At 45.9% G+C, this 20,781-nt stretch overlaps 4 protein-coding genes and 1 non-coding gene across 5 annotated transcripts; 3 read left to right on the top strand and 2 right to left on the bottom strand.

Moving 5' to 3' along the window:
* Window positions 1-5,848: 5,848 nt before the first annotated feature.
* On the bottom strand, window positions 5,849-6,571 carry LOC128713446 (ubiquitin-related modifier 1 homolog). The gene is made up of 4 exons (XM_053808306.1): window positions 6,510-6,571; window positions 6,260-6,327; window positions 6,021-6,151; window positions 5,849-5,917 (listed from the first exon to the last, which is right to left on the bottom strand). The coding sequence occupies exons 1-4, from the start codon at window positions 6,569-6,571 to the stop codon at window positions 5,849-5,851; spliced, it is 330 nt and encodes a 109-aa protein (XP_053664281.1).
* A 1,140-nt stretch (window positions 6,572-7,711) lies between these two features.
* On the top strand, window positions 7,712-8,446 carry LOC128714667 (polyisoprenoid diphosphate/phosphate phosphohydrolase PLPP6). Its single transcript, XM_053809542.1, has 2 exons — window positions 7,712-7,723; window positions 7,796-8,446. Exons 1-2 carry the CDS (start codon window positions 7,712-7,714, stop codon window positions 8,444-8,446), a joined length of 663 nt encoding a protein of 220 aa, XP_053665517.1.
* Window positions 8,447-8,554: 108 nt separating this feature from the next.
* LOC128713540 (acylglycerol kinase, mitochondrial) lies at window positions 8,555-10,019 on the bottom strand. The gene is made up of 3 exons (XM_053808400.1): window positions 9,910-10,019; window positions 9,716-9,851; window positions 8,555-9,649 (listed from the first exon to the last, which is right to left on the bottom strand). The coding sequence occupies exons 1-3, from the start codon at window positions 10,017-10,019 to the stop codon at window positions 8,555-8,557; spliced, it is 1,341 nt and encodes a 446-aa protein (XP_053664375.1).
* A 2,259-nt stretch (window positions 10,020-12,278) lies between these two features.
* LOC128711951 (protein daughter of sevenless) lies at window positions 12,279-20,073 on the top strand. The gene is made up of 8 exons (XM_053806842.1): window positions 12,279-12,356; window positions 16,997-17,303; window positions 17,379-18,630; window positions 18,722-18,791; window positions 18,860-19,117; window positions 19,184-19,414; window positions 19,485-19,595; window positions 19,672-20,073. The coding sequence occupies exons 1-8, from the start codon at window positions 12,279-12,281 to the stop codon at window positions 20,071-20,073; spliced, it is 2,709 nt and encodes a 902-aa protein (XP_053662817.1).
* On the top strand, window positions 16,216-16,308 carry Trnay-gua (transfer RNA tyrosine (anticodon GUA)). The gene is made up of 2 exons: window positions 16,216-16,252; window positions 16,273-16,308. It is a non-coding gene; the product is annotated as a tRNA-Tyr (tRNA).
* Window positions 20,074-20,781: the final 708 nt, after the last annotated feature.

Raw genomic sequence — 20,781 nt, 5'->3', positions numbered from 1 at the left:
ATAAATTTCAAATTGTATTCGTTATATGGTGTCATTAAAAAGCCCCAATATTCAACGTACGTTTAATTACTATAATAATAAATATACAAATGACCAGGCATCTCCATCGTTCGGTGTGATCACGATCAATCAGCTGGAAATTTTATTTATTACTTGGGGCTGATCAACGAATTAATATTCATTTACGTGGTCCTTAATTTCAACTAGTGATATTCAACAAAAATTGTTGTATGAATCGTTTGTTTTTTTACATATCGTAACTGACCATGGAACACTTTTACTTCTTTGTGGCGCTACTAGTTCTCTTAAGTCTGGACTGGCTTGCCACATTAAGTTTTCTTTGTTCTTCTTCTTTAACTATCAACAGGCAATATTTGAAAAAGATACTCAAAAGCGAGTCACTATTAGTTTAAAACTAACAATCAGTTTACTAATATAAATGATAGTTTATATTGTCATTTGTAAAGCCATGGTGATATGTCGATCTATATGAAGATATGCTCTGAATATTGCCCCTTCACTCACAACCAACAACAAACAAAAAAGAAGCTATTTGTTAGTAAATCTCCTCTTCCAAGTAAGCTTCGAAAAACAAACCCGGCCACAGCGACTGTCGTCTGTTAGTCTGGCTGATCTGATCCGACGGATTTACCATCATCAACTCTCACTGCTCCTCTCGGCTCATCATTTTCCCATCACGCTCCTCGAGCAACTGTTCGCGTGACATCGGACAAACACATGTGTGCTGTCCTTTTACGATCGCCAAACACGATCGCGACGGAACGTCCGATGGAAAGCGAGATCATTGACCAACTGGTCGGTGATGACGTCCAACCAAGCCTGGGCCGGCGCTTGCACGGCAATGCTCCCTTTGGGATACTTTGACCGAAACGAATACCGCTTCTTCGTCTGATCACATCAAACACTTCCCGTGTACTTCCTCCGGCTAGACCGACCGACCGACCGTATATCATGCCGCGTGACAGTTGCGGCTTGCTTTCTCTCTCAGGACAATCGCTGGCCAAGACGCACGTCAACGCTCCCGCACGGTCTTGGCCGATCGTCCGTCGGTCTTCCGTAATTGTGACTTTGTACACTGTGTTTCACCCTACCCACCAAACGTCACCATTTAAAAATATCACCATCTGGTTGCCTTTCGCGTTGGTTTTGTTCTTTCTTCTGGGAACTTTCCATCCCCATTTTTCCACCCAGCTTGTTTGTCAATCTGAAACCGATCGTTCATTACGAGTTGATGTTAAACCGTTGCGGTCAGTTTCACTGTCAAAACACACCATGCGTGAAAAACAGTATCAAGTTCGCCCGCCGGACCCAGTTTTGTACGTTACGATCACGATCGTAATGGAACAAACCATGAAAGCGATGCGAGAAATTGCGGAAAACATAAAACATGTAGCAACAAATCTATGCGAAAAAAAAATGTTGCAAAGTGTGCCACAGGTGAAGCAAAAGCAAAGAAAACCAAGTAATTTTAAACGACTGATGATCGCAGAGAACTTTCCCGGAGTAGCAGTTCCGTCTGCCGTTTGAGCGATTGATCTGTTACACTGAAGATGATGAGCTTGAAGAAAATTTGTCTTTCCAACCACGAACATGTTCGACTCTTTACGAAGGGAAAATCGTAATATTTTTAAAAACAACATGGAAATCGTTCCTGTTAGAAACATTAAGGAAATGGAAGACACAGTCGTGTTTTTAAGAGGATTGTTAGCCACCCACAAACCTGTCACCGTATGGATACCATAAATCACCGACTGTAAATTGAGGAAATCCTGTTTGCTCTTCGCTTGGTGACGTAAAGAGAAGGTTTTACGAGACGCAAAATGTTACAACCGTGTAAGTCTGTGACGATGTAAATGTAATTAACTATTGCTGAAATTTGACATGGAGGCGCCCGGTGCTTTCATAACCGTGATTTCTGACATGACCAAAACTTAGGAACGAAACGTGTAAAGAAAAAACCAAGTAAACCTAGAAATAACTTTCCAAGACCTCCTAAGATTATAATGAAAAAAGAGGTCGAAGATTGATTGAAGTTTTTTTCTAAATGCATTTATTATGTTCGATAGCTCCAATAAAAGTCGTATTTTTTTAACAAAATAATCACAATATAACACACACGTAACTCGGTGCAACTCATCCGCATCGTCCCATTTGCAATGGAGGATGAATGGCGGTCGCCGTCCTTCGGTCCATCATCATTTTCACCGAAAAGGAAACAAACAATCGCTTCACCCTGGTTTGGCAGCTCAAGGGCACTAGCGCCTGCACTAATAGATGGTAATTTTCACACGCCCGCGAACCACGTTTGTTGATTTTCCACCCCCACCGAACACACACTAACTCCAGGGTGTAAGAGGGTGGGCAAAACTAGAAAGAACCACTAGCCCCCATTGGTGGAATGAGTTCGCTGCGGTCAATCTGCAAGCATGCGAACCTTGAGCAAGTTTGAGGGCGATGGTTTCATCATACGCTTCCCGCACACGGTTGCCCTACTTTCGGTTGGCGTTGGAGCACGTTAGCAACACTCATCCGTCAGCTCCGATCATGGTCAGTGCACGACATTCACTCCCGTCCGCTCCGACCGAGTCCAACCTGATGACCTGTCAATAGGACCGTCGGGATTGCAACTTCCGGGAAGACACGCGTACATTGTGCCGGCTGGTATGTACGTCAAAACAAATACAAAAAGGAAGGAATTGTTGGCGTGTGCCACCATTGCACGCCGTGGATGAAGAATGTGTAACAAGAAACTGTACCTTACGACACAAACATTTCAAACATCTTGAGAATGCTCACTAAATAGCAAACCTCGGTACGACTGTAATCAACGTTGGGAAGCGCCTTAACGCGTACATTTTGTTGCACTCCCTTATAGCACGATATTTAACGATTCGGTACGAAGATAAATGTTGTTTACTGTACAAATTATGTCACCTGATGATATATTTATCAACATGCTCGGTTGATCGTACAGTAAAAGCTGGAAAATAAACCCAAAAAGCGCCTTTCGTTTATCTGTAGTTGACGAAAAGCAAGCATCTCTCACAGCTCTCTCGCAAGTGCATTGCGAAAAACCAACCACTCAATCGCCACTCGAATGGTTGGATGCACGGGAAAACCCACTCTCCGCAAGAAGGGGGTTCTTTGGCACCATCCGCTACCTGCACCTTACACCCCAACTCAATGCCAAACCGGCGCACTATGTACTATTTTTAGTGCCGAGTCTTTACGAATTTATCGTACTGCAATAAATCGCGCAACCGTCACCGTGTCCCTCAACCCTTCATTCCGTTGCCCCTTAGTCCGGCGGTGGTCACCAATGCGTTTTTGGGGTAGCTTGTGCAGCTTCCTAGCTAGTGAAATCGAGCGTAAGTCCGCCCCGTAAGATTTGGAGGCGGAGCGTGAGGAAACTTTGGCCAACGGGGTAGAAAGGTGATTTGAAGTTTCTAAAAATATATCACCATGTACAGTGCGCGATGCTGGTGGAACCGAACCCACCACGACGTTGCCGCTCATCACTTGTACCACCATCACACGTACCTACCCGCTTGGCGAACGGTACATGTTTATCTTAAGCCGCATCTTAACGCATCGCGCGTTGTAAAACTGTTCCAAGCGGGTTGTAATTTCATTGAACTTGAAAAAAGGTAACACGGTGAAATGGCATCCTATGATCGTTCGTTCGCTGCCGAGACGTTGTTGCGTACCGTGCTTGTTTGGGGTGCGGAATCTATCACCGGGGTGACGGAAGGGTCAACCCGATCGATGCGTAATGTTTGATCCTTGTTTTGGCACCAGATCAAAGCTGAGCTTGCGAACACGTCTAGCGGTGAGAAGTTCACGATCGAATCAGTTGTCGATGATCGGCTGGCGGAAGTAGTCTCACCGATAAAGGAAATCTCTCTCGCTCTATTTCTGACATTTTAATGTTCCGGAAAGCGTGAAATGTTCATGTTCTTCCTGAAATCGATCAAAGGTTTCATTTGTATACCGATTCAAAATTAAGATGTTCTATCATTTTACTCACCTATTTCTGTTGCACATTGCACCTTTTCTCTTAACGCCCAACGCTACTACACCCATAATGTGGGTAATCATCCGGGGCCAAAATAGATCATCCGTACACACCATAAACGACTTTGCTTCACATCCAATTAGACCAGGACAGCTGGCAGGAAAGATTCGCGTTCACGTTCCTGTTTTCTCCCATTTTTTTTAATTTTTGCGAATAATAAATTTAACGCCCGTCAAACCATCTAACCCGGCACGATCGTTTTGAGCATTTGCCCACTATAAACTATTTTCTGCTACCCACACTGTCTGCCAGTCACACGATCGTACGATCCCCGGCCCATGCGGGGGTTAACTAACCAAAACAAAAACATCAACATTCGTGTATCTTTTGTTTGGCAAATAAATCGTGCCCCAAAATTAACCATTCCCTTACGCACGCCTTACCCTGGTTAAGGAGAGAACCCCCGAACCTTCACCGCGTGTTGACAGGAGGGCGTCTCGAAGCGACGTCTTGTTCCACAATACAACCCAGCTCCAAAAATTGTACTATACGATCGTTATGTTTTTCGAGGAGGGTTATTTTTAAAATTCCGTTCCGTTGCTCCGGATGATTTTGTCGATCCGGCACCTAATTTTTCCAATCGTTTACACACGAACGCGCGCGTTGAGTGTTAAGAGTGGCGCGTAATGATAATGTTACACTTCCTCGAGAGACACTAAACGGACGGTGAATAGCTGTGACGTACGTGGACCTCCTAATTGCCGGTCCACTTTTTTTAAAGATCGCATCCGTTTCCTTTTTTTTGCGAACAGTAAACTCTTCAAGGACTTTCATGTTATTCCACCCGTTTCGAACATCAGCGGGAACGGTATCACATTTCAACAATGTAACGCTACACAACGTTCGTATCTTCCACATTATTAACGAGCTACACAGAAAATAATCTATGGAAAACAGATGCAACCGAACCGATTCTTCGAAACGACGTCCAAATGTCTGCAAACCTACGCAGAAACTTCCGCTCTTAATAGACGAGTTATACGGCCCCGTGAAGGAAATCACACAAACAAGGATGAAGTAATCAACTTATATTGGTATATATTTCTCCATTAACTCTTCTCGTATGCCCCTAATGCTCTTCCTCTTTCTTCTGCAGTACGATCATCATAAACAAAATTAAAAACGATTTATAAAAACTCCCTGGCTCGATGCGAATTTGAGAAACCGACACACTACGCACCGTGCAGAAGAAAGCACAGTGTTCTGCTTAGCTTTAACCGACAAAACAAATCAAACGGGTTAATTTTGTATTCTCTTACTTGCCGCTTGGTTTTTTTTTCTTCTTATGCTTACATCATTTCATCAATTAGCTCTAACATACCCTCGTACACAAGCGCACATGCAGTTTCGCTGTTGGTTGAACAAATAAATTCAAACCACTCTTTCGATTCGCAAATCAAACACGGCACAACTCACGAAGCTTCTCGAAGCTTGACTTTTGGTAGAAAGAAAAAAAAACGAGCGTCTTTCTATTATCAGCACCACCGTTTTACGCTACATCGTTTTCTTTGGGGTGGATTAATTGTTTTTCCTTTGTTTTTTCGCGTACGAGGTATCGTTTGCGCATGAATCGTAAGTGGGGAAAGAGGAAAAGAGCCAGTTCACTCTTAACACTAGAACCAATCTTAACAATGCCGCTCTAATCTGTGCCTATAGCGAGCAATAGTAGTAGTATTAGCAGCAGCAACATCTGCAGTATTAGTAGTAGAAGTAGAAGTAGTTTATCACAGGTATCTTTTCCGACCATGGTGTTTATCCGCCATGGAGGGTGGAAATGAAGAGAATATGATCGCCAGGCTGAAGGATGTATTCGGTTTCACCCTGTGTGTGAGGAGAAGGAAGGAAACCAACACCGGAATAAGACACAGACACAGTTTTACCATTCAAAACAATCATGATTGAATGGTCACTTCGCATTGCTTACCATCAGGTCCCAGTCGGTATCGTTGATCATGACCAGGATGCCGGGCCGGACGCTATTATCCTGGAGGAACAAATTCGCATCACCGGTCAGCAGGTTGTCTCGCAACCATCGGAGCATCTCCTCGAGCAATACTGTCAGCGCAGGATTAGAAAAATAATGCGTTAACACAGAACACCTTCAAATAACCCTCTTACGAAAGGTAGCAGAACACGCGCACACACTTTCCGGGACACACTTACCTATTTTTGATCCATCCAACGGTACGATGTGTTCCTTCACACCACCGAAAAGTGTTTCCGCTCCACCACTGTTTTGCGGGAGGAAACAGAAAAAAAACACATAAAATGAAACAAACTCGGTCATAGCGCGGAAACGAAGCGAAAAGAAAATGAACGGGCGTAGGAATAGGTTCGCTTTCGAAATACTGCTGTAGGGTTGATGCTGGATGACGGCAGCAGACGAAACATTTCATCTGTGACGCACGCTCACCTGAACTCGACGGTAACGGTAGAGCCACCCGAAATCACCTCCTCATCAATGGAATCGTCCATTCTGCTACTGGCACCAATGATGAACCGTTTAACTAGCGAAAGATTCAATCTAAACGCACTTATCGTGCTTTCAGCAAAGTGTTTGTTTTCTGCAACAGCGAAATCTTCACTGCACTATCTGTTACGTTCCTGCACGGAAACCGTTTGGTACTGTGCCGGCAAACGATTAAGCACCGTCGCAACCGCAGATACTATCGTTCCGGATGCGTATGAAAAACTGACTGTTTTCCCTGCGAGCAGCTGTTGCTTATACAGTTTGTGGTTGATCTTCGTCTGCGGGAGTAAATGTCCACACCACCTTAAACCCGTGTTCGTGCAATGCTCGCGCTATTTTGTCGATCTTGCGCGGTACGGAGATGCTTCTCTTCAAGCCACCGATCTTGCGTGATCGGTCGGTAGCCTGGGATGAGTAAGTGGAAAAAAGGATCAGTAAATTTTTTGCTCAATGAATGATTAATATGCCGCTAGAGACGCTCACACTGTATGAAAAAAATAGACGCAAGGATGAGAAATAGGCTGAAAATAAACGTTTTCGTATAGTTTTCTGGTACACAACCGCGTGGAAAACACGTAAATACGATGACGTTTTGTAACCGGCCTCGTTTGTAAACATCAACAAGTACAGCTTCATTTGCATGATGCGTTGCTAATTACTTGCAACCATAATCTTAAAATGTAGTCAATAGAAAGGTTAAGATTTTTATTTTGTAACAAAATAACCGCTTTCATTGAACATATCCCACAACTCTCTAAATGTGGATAATAATTATAAAAATATCAATTCTCAATCCTTAGTCGTTTCTGAAGGGATGGCAAACTGTCACAACAAAACTCGTGCACTGTCAGCTGTGTTTATTTTACCTTCCATTACCCAGAAGCAATCCAAAAGAGAATTCGAAAACGAAAAATTTGTACAGCTGATAAATGATGATAGGAACAGCAGATAAACGCAACTAATCAGCTACTGTAGTTAGTCATCACAAATCTTCAGCGACAATCAGGTCAGCATCCCTGCGCATCTAAATCGCATTCGTGCCAGTTGGTCTAAAACTACGTCATCGAGTCACATTCGTCATCATTGTCAGCCAGAACGATATTTATTTTTAAAGAATTTCAACCACACACCAAAGAACTCTCAAGATGGGTGAAAGTGTAAGTGAAGAAAATTGATTCGAGGTGTGCTTGTCTCTACGAGTTTTTTTTCTATTACTTTCTCTTTTGCAGGTCGATTCAAAAACGCGCCTCGAGGAAGGTAGAAATATACCACCGGCATTGAAAAAGCTTCTCGAATGGGACGTCGTTGTGACGAAACAGTTTGTCAGCTTTATGCTGAACTTTGTGCCACTGCGCTCCCTGCGCACGCACTGCAAGGTGCTGGAGTATTCGTGCCATGGAATCGCTTGGCTGGCCGGATCGTTGGCATTCTGCTGGATGATCGATAAGCCGGAATGGTATCAGATGCAGGTCAACCTGTTCATCGGCTTGCTGACGGACATCATAATGGTGGCGGTGATAAAGGCCGCAACACGCCGCCGCCGGCCAGCTATAAACGATGACCCGCTTTGCTTCGGTCCGGATAAATTCAGCTTCCCATCGGGTCATGTTTCTCGCGGTGTGTTCATCACGACGTTTCTAACCGTACTGGATCCAGTGATGATTGTGCTGTGGCCTCCGCTGCTAGCCTGGACTGTGGCGCTATGCATTTCTCGTCTGATTCTCTATCGTCATCACATTCTGGACGTGATCGGTGGCATTCTCCTGGGACTGTTCAATGCGTTACTGATTTCAATTCTTTGGTTCGACCAGGAGGGTAGCGTTTGGTTGATCAACTGGATCACAGACGAACGTGTGGCAGGTGCAGAATATGCTGTGTGAAATGATATTATCAAGGTACAATTTATTTATGAATAAACGACAAGCCATTTTGTCATTAAACACTTAAGCACGACCATCTCTCCATTTGTGACTCGGTGTTTATTGCTTCTAGAAGGTAAATATTTCGACTGCTTTCGGTACGAGAGTTATCCGCACGGGACGCACTTCGTAAGCCTCGTTGTCGATAGAGTAGTAAAGCTCCGGGTCGCTCTCTTCCACCTTTAGGCGTTCCGGCAAAAGTTCCACCGTACGCACACTGATGTTTTCCTGGGAGGGACAGTCAAAGAACTTTCGATTGTTCACTCGTCCCCAACTACCGCCAATGAAGCTAAAGCTGGAATCCACCTGCTCTCCCACTAGCACTTCCAGTTTGGTAGTTGTTTCATTCTTCTCACTGTCTTTTTCTTCCACTGCTACGTTGCCCGTTTTGATTACAAGTTCCGATGGATCCACCTCTAGTTCGTGCCGAACAGAGCATCTTTCGTTAATTATTTTACTGTAATCCGTCTTGGGAGCCGTTTTGGTACGCGGTACAAATACCGACCACCATCTGCGTGGTTGTTGATCCTGCTTTTTTGCGACCGTCCATTGATCGTCCATGTCTTTGTAGCAATTGCTGCATCCACTGCACGGTTCCGTGTAAGCAATCCTCGCCTTGCAATTCCACGTGTGTGCACCATCGAATGCATTGAAAAGGAAGGCGGTGTAATCGCGTAACGAAGCCGTGTACCAATATTTATCCCTTAGCGCGAGAATGTCACGGAAAGCGCCCCATTGCAGCGCACCAACAGCATAAACTGGTTTCTCCGGAGGGCTTTCATCGGCCGCACTTGGTAATACCTCGATCCGCATAACATCTGTCTTTTCCTTCTTTCCGGCAATGACCGCATATGCCGCATTAGCCATGGTACGAACATTTTCGAGGTCGGAGTTTTTGGCACCCTCCGCCGAGAACAGTTTCACGGCGAGTGTATTGGTACGACCGAGCGGTAGTACGCCTATCGGACATTGAGCACCGTCCTGGCGACGTTTCATTCCGGAAACCGCTTCCGAGAGGGTTCCATCACCGCCTCCTACAATCAAAGCATCGGGAAGGTTGGCTAGCTCCTCAACATAGCGACGGGCGTGTCCTTCGGAGTCGGTTTTAACAACGTCCACCTCGAAGCCAGCGAGATGCAGAATCGGTTCGCAGTAGCTGTGAAACTACAAAGGAAAGCAATTGTTCATCATTTCTAACCCATGGACCATGGACTCGTTTGTTATACTAACATCCTCTTCGGACGATTTACGATTTGCGGCCGGATTGAGAATCACCAACACTTTCGGCGGTCGTTGATTTAGGCCTATCTTCACATCGCCGTACCGTGTTGCTTCCGTGCAATAGTAGCGCATTAGCTGTTTGATTCTGAAACACAACACGTCAAGTGAATAGGAGCTTGATGCAATACTTTACTCGAACTTACTCATATTTCTCGTTCGAATACGACACACCATATGCCAGGGCGCTAGCAAAGACTGTCGATTTCTTCCAGTTGTTTCTCACGGCTTTGGCAAACCGTATCACAAAAGCCATTTCGGGACTGCTTCTTTGCAAATCAGCGATAGAGAACAGTTTCTTTTTACCGGTAAAACATGTTATTTAACAAAGTGGCGCACCATCATGGTTATTCAAAATGCGTTCATGGACGAAGGGAGAAAAGTGACGTTTTGGTTGTGTAAGATGTAAACAAAACCTCTCGATCCCTTCGGAAACGGGCCGACAATCAACTTAATTCTGTTTGCAATCGAATTTCAACATTTGCTCCTTTCCAAGTCAATCTTAAAAATATTAAAATTGTTGAATAAAGTACATCTGGAAGATTTGTACTTTATATTGCCATTTTAATTATGTACATTGTTTTACAACGGCTCCATCCGTAACGGTGATTTGGAAAGTACCGGGCCGCATGTTGTAAACTCAAGATCCTTCAGCACCGAACCTGGTTGTTGTCAAACAGCAGGCAGCAAAGTGCATAAATATTCTGAAAAGTTCATAAAATGTTTGCTGTAAATTGTTCGGCGTATTCTAATTAGGAAACATTCGTTCGCAAACCGTTTTTCGTTGGCCATTAAGCAGTGTGGAAAGTGGTTTTAACTGTGCGTCGCACAACAGCATCGCGCACAGCAAAAACACGGACATCTTGGCTGCAGAGCATACACTGGGGTGGCATTACATCGGCCATCATCATCGTCATTGTTGGTTCTTCCACCGTACACGCTCGCTCGGAAGCTAATTCCGCTGCATCCGGGGAGGAGGAATCGATCGTTCTCGTCTCTGTGCCGTTGATTGCTGATCGAAATTATTTGCTCAAACGTATGCACTGTGGCTGTGTGGAGTTATTGCGGTGCGCTTAGTTCGATTTCAAGATGTCGACCGATCGTAAAGCAGTATTCTAGAAATTAAAGTCCGGTTTAGTTCTGGAATGTTTTATGTACGATACCACCAGTGCTTCGGTATGGTAAAAATGTAATCGAGTGTAGTTGGTGCTGTAGAATCTCGGCCACATACGACCAGTCGATCGAATTGATCGGTGTAACAAGCTACAGCTAAAGTGATCATATCCGTTCGTGTTTTTTTTATTGTTTTTGGTTGAAATTTTCTCCTTTCCCGTCCCCAAAAAGTATTCGCTATCAAGTGTTTTGTGTTGTTCTCCGTGTAAGATAATTCCACATTTATCACGTTATCGAGTGTGTTTCACATTTCGGTTCGACACTCCCCTGGCCAGCTTCCGGGCTTCCGCCCGACACGTTCGCCTGTGGCCGTCGCCGCTTATCAAGTGAAGCAAGCAAGTGTTTCCATCCGCTTCCATCGCCAAACCCCCGGAGGGATTTATTGCATCGATCGCAAGCATAGACAGCGAAGGAACAGGAGGTACAACAAAAACACAAAAAGAAAACCACGCAGCATTCTGTTTGTGCCTTTGTGACGTGCATTGTGTCTCTGGGGCGTAAAGAGCGATTGATAAAAGAATTCATTGTAAACGAACGCGGTTCACCCGCACCGGGACCGACGGGTTTATTGCGAGGAAGTTTTGTTTGTGTATGCATATTTAGCGTATGAATCAACAACACCAGCTACGGGGCGGTAGCAGCAGCGCTGGAATCGACAAGCCATCGGTGTACTCTGTGCGAGCACTAGAAGGGACGCATTGCTCGTGAAGCCAGTTGGAAGGAGGAGATTAATCGGCAGAACAAGATCATCGCAAACAAATCGACCTGCCTCGTCGTACGGTGACGATGATGGGCGTGGACGGTAGCACCCGGCACTAGAAGGGCAACTCCCTGCTGAATTCAACCACAAAAACACTCACACAAGTGCCTACAAGAGGGGAAGAAACAACATCGACAAGGAACGGGACGGGCAATATAATTACAATAATGGTTGCAGCAAATCGATCGTTCGTCGATTGTGGCCGATTAGTACGAGACCTATTCCCAACCTTTTAACGCAGTACTCCAAACGGGGACCACTTTCTATCGAAGGTGCAAATTTGGGACAGTCCAACTCGATCGCCGTACCCCAATCACCACCAAGGCCTAACGGAAGAGAACATTGTAAAAAACAGCCAAGCAATAACACCGTCAACAAAGAAACGAATCCAATTTTGTTGACCAAATGCAACCAGCAAGTAATAGAATTGACACCCGAACATCTCCCTCTTGAGCCGACATATAAGAAATATATCCGAGCACCGAGAAGAACCGTGTGCCCCAAATCGGCAGAGCATCGGCAGTGCAACAGCAAAACCCAACTGTGAATTATTCGCCGCACAGCGCAGTGGCCCAATACCAGATGGCGACGACGAATAAAGAGGTCTACCACGAAGGCTGGCTCATCAAATCGCCACCGACGAAACGTATCTGGCGTGCGGTGAGTCACCAGCATATATTTATTATTCCCTTTCCCCTCCCGTTTCCACACCCGCCCAATCCCACACTTCCTTCGGTCATCTTCTGGTTTTACAGGTTTTTTTTTTTATTTGGTCGATTCGCGAGGATTCGCACGCCTCCGGAATATGGCAACCGGCTGTCGACCTTGACCGCACACGGTGTATCGCTCGCGGTGTCTGCATGGTTAGACTCATCATGATCGGGGAAAAGGTGGTTACCACTATACCACAGCGCCGTATTTTTTCGCCTTCTTGAGTAGGCGCTGCTAATTTTAACACCGCGTAAAAGCGTGGCAAACGTGATGGAGAACAAACGATCGGGCGCCTGTGATTATGTGTATCTACTTGTATTGTGGAGCTAGAAAATTAATATTGGGGTAAAATCGAAGATGAAACGACTGGAACAATATGGGCTCCATCTACAATTTTTTTACGCCATTTCCTACAAATATTACTGATGTCTGAATGATTTGGATCCAGAGTTGTGACTTGCGTTACTCCGTGTGTCAAACAGGACAAAGGATCCAGGCATGTTGATGAGACGGAAAGCACGAAGATATTATTTCACCTTTGTAAAATATATTACTTACAAGAATAAGTGTAGTCCTTTATTGAACGAAGGGTGTTTCCATTTACAGCAGGATTAGGTTAGTTAAAATTACATGCCACATACGGAATAATATCTTGGAATGTCGTCCAATAGTGGGATTAAATTAGAATAATGGATTACTACTTGAATTCAGCACGACAAACGACACGGGCAACAGACCCGCATATTCGTACGAAGAGTTCTGTCCCTCTTCGCTTTCTGTTGTGGGCGATCATCTTCATGTTCCCATCATCTTCAAAACTTCATTTTATCCCGTCTAATTAGATACCCATCATAATATCCGTGCATTTAAGAGGGAGAGAATGAATAAAAAAATACGCTAAGGAAACACACCGGGCATTGAAGGTTGTGTCGAAATACGAGAAACGATCACGTTGTTGTGTGATGTTGTTCTCCCGTTGCTTCTTGTGCCGGTATCGTTGCCCTATGATCTTGAGAATTGGACCCCGTTCGGAGATGATTCCCTCTCCCCCTTGGCGGTGATCCGGTTCGATACTCTTCCGCACTGGCGTTCGGTTCTGGTGGTCGATGGAGCCCACCCAGGTAGAAGTTGGGCGTTTGCGTGCGTACGAAACGGAATTGAAAGGCAAGGGCTGGGAATAAGGTCTTCCAACATGTGCTCTTTTTATTAAGAACACGAGTCGTTAGTGTGCGTTTTTTTTTTGTTTTGCCTGAAAATTATTGTCATCAAATGCGATAAATTCCACGCCGATATTTGTTCTTCTTGCAAGGGAATGGGACATTGATACGAATAGGCACCCGTTAGAGGTAACCTCATTCGACCAACCGGAACTAGAAACTCCAGTGAAATAGAACCCCCTGGATGCCGGATCAGATGTAGCGACAGACGATACGAAGATTAGATCCCGATGCAAAGTACACGGTGTTTCGTTGCCGAGCGGGATTAGCCATTCCACTAGCAAACCGTTTGAAGCTGAATCATTTCCAGTTTACCGACTTACACACAACTCCCCTTGCACAAGTGGAGCAAATCTGTTTGCATTTGTTCCCGGTTTCTACGGTCGGTCGGGGACCCGATTAAAGCCCGACAAGTGACGACTCATCAGCATCTCAGATGCACCTCACAGAACGTCTCCAATAAACGACAACGCCATGATGAGCAGTTCGCCTTTTATATGCCATAATCCGTATCAGCGTCATCGCTGTCGTCGGTCTATTCGGTTCATTGACGAGATGAGGTTTCCCATTCGCTCCCGCCAGTGCTGATGATGGTGAGGATGATGCTATCGCGATGATTGCCAACAATTGCATGCTCCTCCCAACCGCCCCGGAAACTGCAGCCTCAGGTCTGAAGGTCTCCTCTCTTCCTGTCCACCACCCTTTCGCCTGATAACATACCCATTTTCAATGAAAACTGAAGCGCATAATACCGAACGGCCGCCAGACTCTGGCCAAAGGTTTGATGCGCGATGCAGGTCAGACGTTCAACGCAATTTGTGACCTCCGATGGAAGATGAACTCCCCGGAGGCAAGCAATGGGAGGTGGGAAACCCGAGCCAAATAGAAAAAAGACGATCTTGTATAAACAAACGGCCCCCAGCGTTTGTTCGCATTAAACATTCTATTGAGCGCAGTTTTCCAAACGCGCTACAGGCTGGTAAACAGTAAATCGTACCCAAGTTTCCGTGACCTTTGATCTAGCAGCACTCATATTTGCGCACTTTTCGGTAGTGTTTGTGCAATTATTTATTTTTCCATTCATTAAAATGGAGCATACAACAGTGCGATGTGAAAATTGGACCACTCTTTACACTGTCGTTGGCAACACGATCAATATTATATAATTATGATTTATGGTACCAATTTGCAATTAAACTGGGTGGAGGTTTAGTGACATTCAATGCTTCGAGATGTTTTGTTTCTGACTGCAATGAACCACTGAACTAAGACGAACAAGATTTCGCATTCAACTCGTAGTATCGTAATCAGATTTCATAGCTTCTGAGTAATGATCATCCACTACATAAATGCTTGTGATAATTCGTCACATATCTCGTCCGCTAATTGTTACAGATTTAGTTGCTTTAATTTTAACAGCGAAGCTATCACAATCAACTTTTTATGTGACATTTAATTCTGAAGCTGCAGGAACCCCATGATAACAAGCGTTTTGTTTGTGTTCTGCGATCGAATGCATTGGTGAGCCTATATTTGCCCTTTTGTTGCAACACAAAGCCATCGTTGGCATGTATTATGTGTCATCCAAAACTCCAGTCATCGTTGCCCATTGTCCCAGCTCGCTTATAATGAAGCTGGTGGATTCTCCTAATTTTAAAATGGGACACATCAACCCTTTGAAACCCCAGGGAGAAGTGACCATCCAATTGGGCCGTGTGTTGTGTGCCCGTAGCCAAGACACCCAATTTTGTAGCGGATCAACTTAATTAGTTCCTTTCAGCGCGACGCTTCAGTGGACTTAATTTAACCAATTCGAGGCAGGGAGGGCTCTGTTGTCTGTGGCATCTAATGAGTATGGGCCGTTATCTCCCATTTCCAATCGTCTACACAGTTTGATTCACTCAATTGCCATTGGAATGTGCTGCGATGATGATCGTTGTGGTGCTGAACCGCGATCTCGATTTGTTTCATCTTCTCCAACCCTCAGCAGCTTCCAGTGTACGGTGGAGATCGACCGCGTTCTTCGGTGATGTGTACCCATGCAGCACCCAGCAATGCGTCCCTTTGTAACGGAGAAAACGCGTTCTCCGTAGATCGATTTCCTCTTGCAATGGAGAACTGACCTCCCGCGAACTACACGCTCACGGCAATCGTCCGATCTTGCGCACTAAAAATAGCTCCGATTTTGTCTAAACTAAACCATTCTTAACCAGTCCCTCCCTTAGCGGTGGTTTCAAGTGAAACGCTTTGGAAGGGACGGACAGATCACGGAGAGGGGGATGTGGCTCTGTGTGTCCATTTACTTTTTTGAATTTTCGCTTGTCGCGCTAATGAAAGACAGTTTTCGCGGTTCATTCAGGGTAAACGGTTCGTCGTCGGCGCGCGTTCATTACAACGCGCGCGCTCCGGTCAGTGTTGCGAGGTGAGGGAACTACAGCACACGCACACACGTGTGGACGCATGTGTTTCAATGTTGTGTATGGGGGGGTGCAGGTTTATGCTGACGTAGCTGAAACGGTGGTAGGAAGAGATAAAGCGCTGTTGCTGTGTGTGGTGAATCAGTTCGCGTTTCGAGTGACAGTGGTTGTGTGCCTTCGATAGCTCAGTTGGTAGAGCGGTGGACTGTAGAAAGTATAAAAAATATAGTAATCCATAGGTCACTGGTTCAAATCCGGTTCGAAGGAGAGTGAGAAAATATTTTTTTCATACGGTCTCTTTTGTTACCATCGTGAGCCATCTACGACGACGGTTGCTATGGATTTTATGCTATCGTCACCAGCATAGCGTTCTATGATTACAGGTGTGTGAATGGTGTCTGGGGCTTTATTGTCGCTAGACGATCGCTAAGCAAATCAGTCACCACCGCCACCGGAAATTGAAACTATTGCGCCTGGTGTATTGTTTGTTAAGCTCGTACGCGCCCGTCCCCGTCTCAGAATGATTCATTTCGCATTCGACTCACATCTGTCTCCCGCAACAAAGTGAGTTTGTTTATCGATTCGGGTCGATGTTGTGTGTTGGGTTCTCACTATTTCCAAAACAAGCGCTCACCACTCGATTCCGATGAACCGAACAAAGTCGCAGAAATTATGTCATCGGTTCGTGGTGAAAGAAAACAATTCCCACTCCCCGTACGCGTCCGGATGTACGATCGTGTGTTAACTCATGCTCGATGCTGCCTTCTTCTCTGTCTCTATGCTCCCCTTTCCAATGCTTCGACAATATTGTTTTTTGTCCAGTCGCGCACAACCGTAAATGCCATCGCTCGTGCTGCGGGCCGTCCTACATATATGCCAATCGAATGCATACTAGCCGATTCTAGTCGTCTCTTTCTTATGCTGTGTTTCCTCGGGTTCTGTTTCATTATGGCAGCGATGGCGAAGGCGTTGGTTCACACTCAAGCAGGGTGAGCTGCCCGGTCAGTTCTTTCTCGAGTACTACACCGACCGCAAATGCCGTAAGCTGAAAGGCATCATCGATCTCGACCAGTGCGAACAAGTAGACGCTGGGCTGCGGCTCGATCGACAGAAGGAAAAGTACGCACACATGTTCGACGTGAAGACACCGACCCGTACCTACTATCTGGCCGCGGACACCGAGGAAGACATGCGCGGATGGGTGAACTGTATCTGCCAGGTGTGCAGCCTGCAGGAAACACAAACCGTCGACGATCGGCCATGTAAGTGTAACGTCACGGATTGAAAATGCGCCAGTGCCATTCAGTGTCTTTAATCGACTCGTTTTCTGTTTTTAGATTACAATATCGGTGCGATCAATATGGCGGATGCGGTTAACATGGCGGACACGGTAGTCGAGACGAGACCACCAGCAAGATCAACCAGCAACGGTGTCGCAATAACAGCAACGGAAACGGACGTGTCGAACGAAACAGAAACCACCATGCTAAATCATTCGGTGGCGTGTGAAGCAACAGCAGACCAGCAGTCGCAACAACAGCCAGCTCAGTCGCAGCAAAAGCGCGCCCCAGCAGCTTACAACCCATACGGCACGTACCAGAACGAGGAAATGATGGGCTTCCGTTCGATGGATTACACCAACCGGGAGACGATCATCTGTGAGGCGAAGTTGGGTCAACCCGCATCAAACGCGGCAGAAGCATACTCCAATTTGGACGTCATTATCGAACGCTCACAATCGCTGCGTGGTAAACCGAGCTCGAAAAGCGGTGAATCATCCTCTTCCCCGGCTACGAACGGCATTGGTGCTGGCAGCCCGATGGTACACCATATGCGTACACAATCGCTTAATATTGAGCAGCACCAACAGCAGCAACGCGGTGGAAAGAAGATCCCGGAGAATCTTAAGCTATCCGATCGTTCCCCGTCGACGAGTGCGTTCGACAGTGGACCGGAACAACCGTCCCCGGCACTGAGCACCTCGTCCGGTCCGTACATACCGATCAGTGAGTGTTATTCGGGCAGTCCGGTTACACCGCTGAATTCGCTGGATCCGCGGTTCTACGAGACACCGCGCAGTCACACGAACATTGGCTTCAATCTCGTCAACAATGAGCAACCGTACTCGCCAAAGAGAAACAACGTCGGTGGAGGACCGCTGGCAGCGACCGGTAATGGTGGACCATCGTCACTGGCGGTGACGATGAAAGGAGTTGGACTACCGATTAGTGGCAGTGGTAAATCTAGTCCGTCCGATTCGGAAAGTGTGTTTACGGATGACGAATGGACGGCAGCGGGATCGCCGGGTGATGGATCGCGGAGTGGCAAAGAGGGAGGAGGCCGAGGAGGAGGAGGAGGTACAGGGGGGAAAAGTGGAACGATCGATCGGAACACCCGACCGTCGGATAGCTCGATCGAGAACGATGCCGTCGGGTGGACGTATGTGCAGCGCTTTTCCAAAGTGCCCAACACGGAGCAGTCGCAAACTGCAACCACTTCCGGCAACGGAAGCGGGTTGGTGGCTAATGCGGCCGGTGCACCACCGAGACCACCGAAGCGAACGAGCATGAACTTGGAAGGCATCGAAAAGTGAGTTTTTTGTTCGAATGGGTATTGTTGTGGGAAAGACGATTATTACTTACACACGCGGGTGGGCCTTTTTGTTTGTTTTCGGTTACAGAACCAAGGATCTTATATCTTCCGACACGGAAAATGTTTCCCCTGCCATCGGACCGAGAGAAGCTAGTGCGGTAACTAATGCTGTTTAGAAAGTGTCCACACAGGAATCGATTATCATATGAACTATTGTTCTTTTCAGCATATCGAACAATTCTACGATATTCCACGGTCTCATCAGCATCCGTATACCGGTAGCAGTATGCATTTGCCCGATGGGGATTTGCTCTCTCCGCTCAGTCAGTGTGATCTGGTCGCTTCCAGCACACCGAACCTGATCAGTGATTTCGGTACCGGCAGTCAGTGCGGTACGCTCGGACGTCCTCGGCCCCATTGCTACACGAACGCAGCCCCGACAAAGGTGGAAGGCAATGTGTTTCGGTTTGATTTCAGCGAACAGGTATGTATGATGGAAGTGTAAAGTAGCCGGATTTTAATATACTATGTTCCAAATGCTTTTTTCCAGCCTGATTCATCAGCGCCGGCCATTAATCGTCGCCTAAAGCCACGCTCTTCGTTCGATATTACCAAATCGGTCGAGTCCGTAGCGCAGGGTGTAAAGCAACAGATTTCTCTCGGTGGAAATGGTTCCGCCACACCGGCTCCCGTTCCCAACAATGCCACCGGTGGTGGTGGACAGCAATCGGCCAAAAGTCCTCCAACGGTCGATCGTACACGAAAACCGGCTACTCCAAAGGTGAACAAAACGAGTGGACTCTGTTGGGAAGAGCCTGTATGCATTAATTCCTCTTGTTTATTCCTCTCAGATCGGTACTAATTCGATGCGCCGAAAGGGTGGACCCGTTTCTTTGAATCTTGCATCGAATCAAACGACCGAAAGCACGTATGGTAACACTCAGGATGCAAACATTTCTTTGGTACGTTTTAAAAATCGTGTTTCGTGTTAGTAGTGTTATTAATTTGTGTCATTGGTTCCTCTTTATTCCCTCGTAGCTATCGGTCATATCACCGCGCGCGGCCGGCAAAAATGAAGATCGTCTGCAGTATCTTGATCTGGACCATTCGAATAGTCCGCAAAAAACGAACCAAAGCACCATCTACTCCGGTCCGAGCAGTATCGGTGGTTATGCGGGTGCGGGTGGAAATAGTACCAACCACCATAATAATCATCCCGTGGTGACTTCCAGTTCCTTATCACATGATAGCGGTGCAGGATCGTCACGGCATCATCATCATCATCGGGACGGTGATACGGGCACCGCAAAACCAATCGTTCAAACTAGCCGCACACCGTACACGACGGTTGATTTCGTTAAAACCGATGCCTTCAATCGGGTACGCGCGGATTCGGAACTAACGCGCGCTCAGTCACGCCTCAAGGATCAAACGTCCTAAATGTGGGTGTCGTTAGAAAGATGCTTTCGGGAAAAGTTTCCCCCATAGTGTAATGTGTTTGTGACGGCGTGTGCGGGTGAATGCGCTTATTCATATCCACATCCAATCGTCTTCCGAATTTCGTTAAGTGTCTATCGTTTACGTTCACACTTATTCGCATTGTGGATTGCTTTTGCTATTAACTTTCTGCAAAGAGAAAGGGAAGATGTAGCTAACCGTACAGAAGAAAAAAAAATCGAATGCGAACGAATCATAGCCAAGTGCAATTAATGCAAGCTCTGCCTTAACTTCTTCCTACTTCATAAGCTTGTAGCGTTATACAACTATAAACTGGCATTTATCTTGAGAACAAAGAACGAAAAAAGAGGTAAACACTCTTTAAATGCTTTTAGGAACAGAAAAGAATGATTGTGAAACGAATATTCACATACCACACACGGCGCCTGTGATTACGAAGCAAACGTGAACGGTGGAAAACACGGAACTGGATTTTATTACTTGTCGGAAGTGAGCAATTGAAGTAGATAGAAAACGAAAGTATTTATCAACAGGATACAAGAGAGAGAAAGAGAAAGGCATTTAGACGATCGAAAGGATTCTTTCTAATATAAAATGCTGCAATGCTTTTATTTGTTATAGGAAAGTTGATACAAAAACAAAAAAAAACAGAAAGCAATTAGATAAAACGTTGCATTGTAAGAATAGGTT

The sequence above is a fragment of the Anopheles marshallii genome, chromosome 3 (assembly GCF_943734725.1).
Source record: "Anopheles marshallii chromosome 3, idAnoMarsDA_429_01, whole genome shotgun sequence".
NCBI lineage: Eukaryota > Metazoa > Arthropoda > Insecta > Diptera > Culicidae > Anopheles > Anopheles marshallii.
This window is presented reverse-complemented; position numbering and strand designations above follow the sequence as displayed.